Source organism: Buceros rhinoceros, unplaced genomic scaffold (assembly GCF_000710305.1).
Source record: "Buceros rhinoceros silvestris isolate BGI_N320 unplaced genomic scaffold, ASM71030v1 scaffold9541, whole genome shotgun sequence".
NCBI classification, from domain to species: domain Eukaryota; kingdom Metazoa; phylum Chordata; class Aves; order Bucerotiformes; family Bucerotidae; genus Buceros; species Buceros rhinoceros.
The window spans coordinates 34,439-36,979 of NW_010394844.1; the positions used below are offsets into that span (position 1 = coordinate 34,439).

The 2,541-nt window shown below is 40.7% G+C and overlaps 1 protein-coding gene across 1 annotated transcript in view; it reads right to left on the reverse strand.

Annotated features, from left to right (window-relative positions):
• Positions 1 to 532: 532 nt before the first annotated feature.
• SOCS6 (suppressor of cytokine signaling 6) overlaps positions 533 to 2,541 on the reverse strand; it is a 2,200-nt gene continuing 191 nt past the window's right edge. The window contains exon 2 of the mRNA XM_010145350.1: positions 533 to 2,541. This exon is cut by the window's right edge and continues 1 nt beyond it. Within this exon, the coding sequence (XP_010143652.1) occupies positions 1,021 to 2,541 (1,521 nt within the window). The 3' untranslated portion in view covers positions 533 to 1,020.

Sequence of the window (2,541 nt, forward strand, 5' to 3'; positions counted from 1 at the left end):
GTAGCTTGAATAGATATTGTAGAGATCAACCTATTTTTTTACCCCATCCCTGAAATGGCTCATCAATTTATGTTCCCATAATAACAATCCCTAGTCTTCCTACAAAGCCAGGAACTCTAGCCCACCCCCCAAGAGGAGGTAGGAGGGAAAAGGACAGAAAGAGGGGACCTGGTAGATGTTCATTTCTTTAACTATGGCATGATTTTAACAGGTAATATTTGACAAGATCCCAATACCACGATTTCCTTATAGGTACTACACATCGACTTTCATAACTTCTTTTTTTCTTTTTAAAGGCCATTTTTAGAAGGACAAAATACTGAGACAAAAAGGCAGCTGAACCAACCTTCTCAAACACAGAAGAGTGTACAGACAGCACAAGGCTTAGAGGAAAGGCGGGGTTTTCCCCAAAGATATGCTGCATAACCATGTTCTCATCACACAGCTTGGTCTGTAAGTCCTACACCAGGGTGTATGTCTACAGAATTTATACTTAGGATACTAGGAAACTGTTTTTAACATAGATGTAAATTCTGTAATTTAGAATACCAATATGGTTTTCATCCACAATCATATTTTTCAAACAGGCTATTTTAAAGGAAGAAAAAAAAAATTCCATTCAACAAGTTTCATTTGACTTTTACTTATGGTTGAATACACATGAAATGTGCTTTCAATGCATAAAAATCACAGTGGATAGCAGCAAAGGACTTGGGGGGAATTAAGGAGAATTTGATCATTCACATTGTGATTAATCTGCACATTGATGAAAGATAGCTATTTCACACTTCTAAAAATAAACTTGAGATCATTCTTCAAAAAAAAAAAGCCCCCCAAAATACACAAAACCCCCCAAAACAAACATAAATCCCAATGCATTACTTTTCTTTTACACACAAAAATGAAATATTTTTATGGCAGCAAAAGATTTTGATAATAATGCAAGTCTGTAAACGGTAATTCAATCTCTTTTTGTTGTTGTCGTTCCCAAAGTGCAAGATGCAAGATTCCCATAAGCTTTCAGTAGTGCTTTTCCTGTAAATAATCCTTCATTTTGTTTGGCAAAGGCAGTTTCTGAATCAGGTCTATTCGGGTGTACTGACGTATTACAAAACGACACAGGTATTGTAAAGAACGCACCTGCATGAACCGAGACACCGGGTTTGTCAGTCTCACTGGGTAAGTTGCAGATCCAGGCAGTCGGGATCGCGAATAGCAGAAAGCTCCATTTTCAGAGTCCCTGATTGAGTGTTCAATTAAGTCAACTATAGATGTATGTCCCTCCACATCCGGCTGTTCATAAAAGCTAAACCTACCATTCGAGTGTTCGATTCTAGTGTGAAGAGTTTTTCCATGGGAACGAAAACTCAAACTTAAAAGGTAACGATCATCAGAACTATCTCGGACGAGAAACGAGCCATCAGGCACATTAGCTAATTTTCCCTCTGCCTCCCAACGCGTAATGGGGCCCCAGTACCATCCTTGTTTTGCAAGTTTTTTCAGTTCTTCCGTGAGACTTGTCACAACCATAGGACCACTGTTCTGTACAGAATCATAAACTCTTCCAACTCCAGGGGCGGTGTTAGGATCAAAATTTAAATGGCAGCGCATACTTTCGGCCACATGGGCATCTGTGCCATTCAATCCATTGAAGTTCCTTTGGATTTGATTATTCTGCATTGGAGGTAGCAAAGGTGAGAGTGGAGGGACATCGCTGTGATTAACTCTTGGGCTTTGCAACATGACTCCTGTGGTACCAATCAACAAACCATTCACCGTCTGGTCCACAAAGATATCTGGTGCAACGACTACATCCTGATCCACTTGGCTATCTTCTTCATGGAAAGCACTTCCCCCCACTTGAGAAGAAACAGTTGAAACTTCCATGGGTGAGGAACTATCCAGACAGTAACTACGTGATCCTTCCAAAGGATACATTCCCTCATCTAAAGGCACAGTATACTGAATGTAGTCCTGAGGCATTAATCCAATAACTACAGGCACATGTTCATCAATATGAAGATGCAAGTCCCCGTTCTGAGATTCCGTATTTAACGCGTTGTTTTGTTCCTGGAACATGCTGTCTGACTGCAAGTCATGGAAGTCCTTTCGAACGCCATTCAGTGCTGGGCTTGGATTAGAGGAATGGACCAAGGCCTTGACTTTCACTTCCATTTTGATGCAAGTCTCTTCTGAATTTGTAGGTCGAAGGGGCCACGGAGTTGGACTGTAATGGTGATTACGGAGGGAAGTGGATCTCAGAGGTCTTTGAGCTCGCACATCTTTGAAGGTTATTGGAGCAGATGAGGAAGAAAAAGTGTCATCATCTGCAGAGCTTACAGATGGTGTGCTGCCTTTGCCTTTCTGTTTTTGTTTTGCTGAAAGCCTCCTTTTTAACGTACCCATTAAGCTTTCACTTTTTGATCTATTTTTGCCTCCTTTTTCATCTTCGTTATTGACTTCACAGCTAGCCAAATCTTTACCATAGCAGCTGCCAAACAAGGAGTCATCTTTTCCAAATTCACTTAACGATGGCTGCTG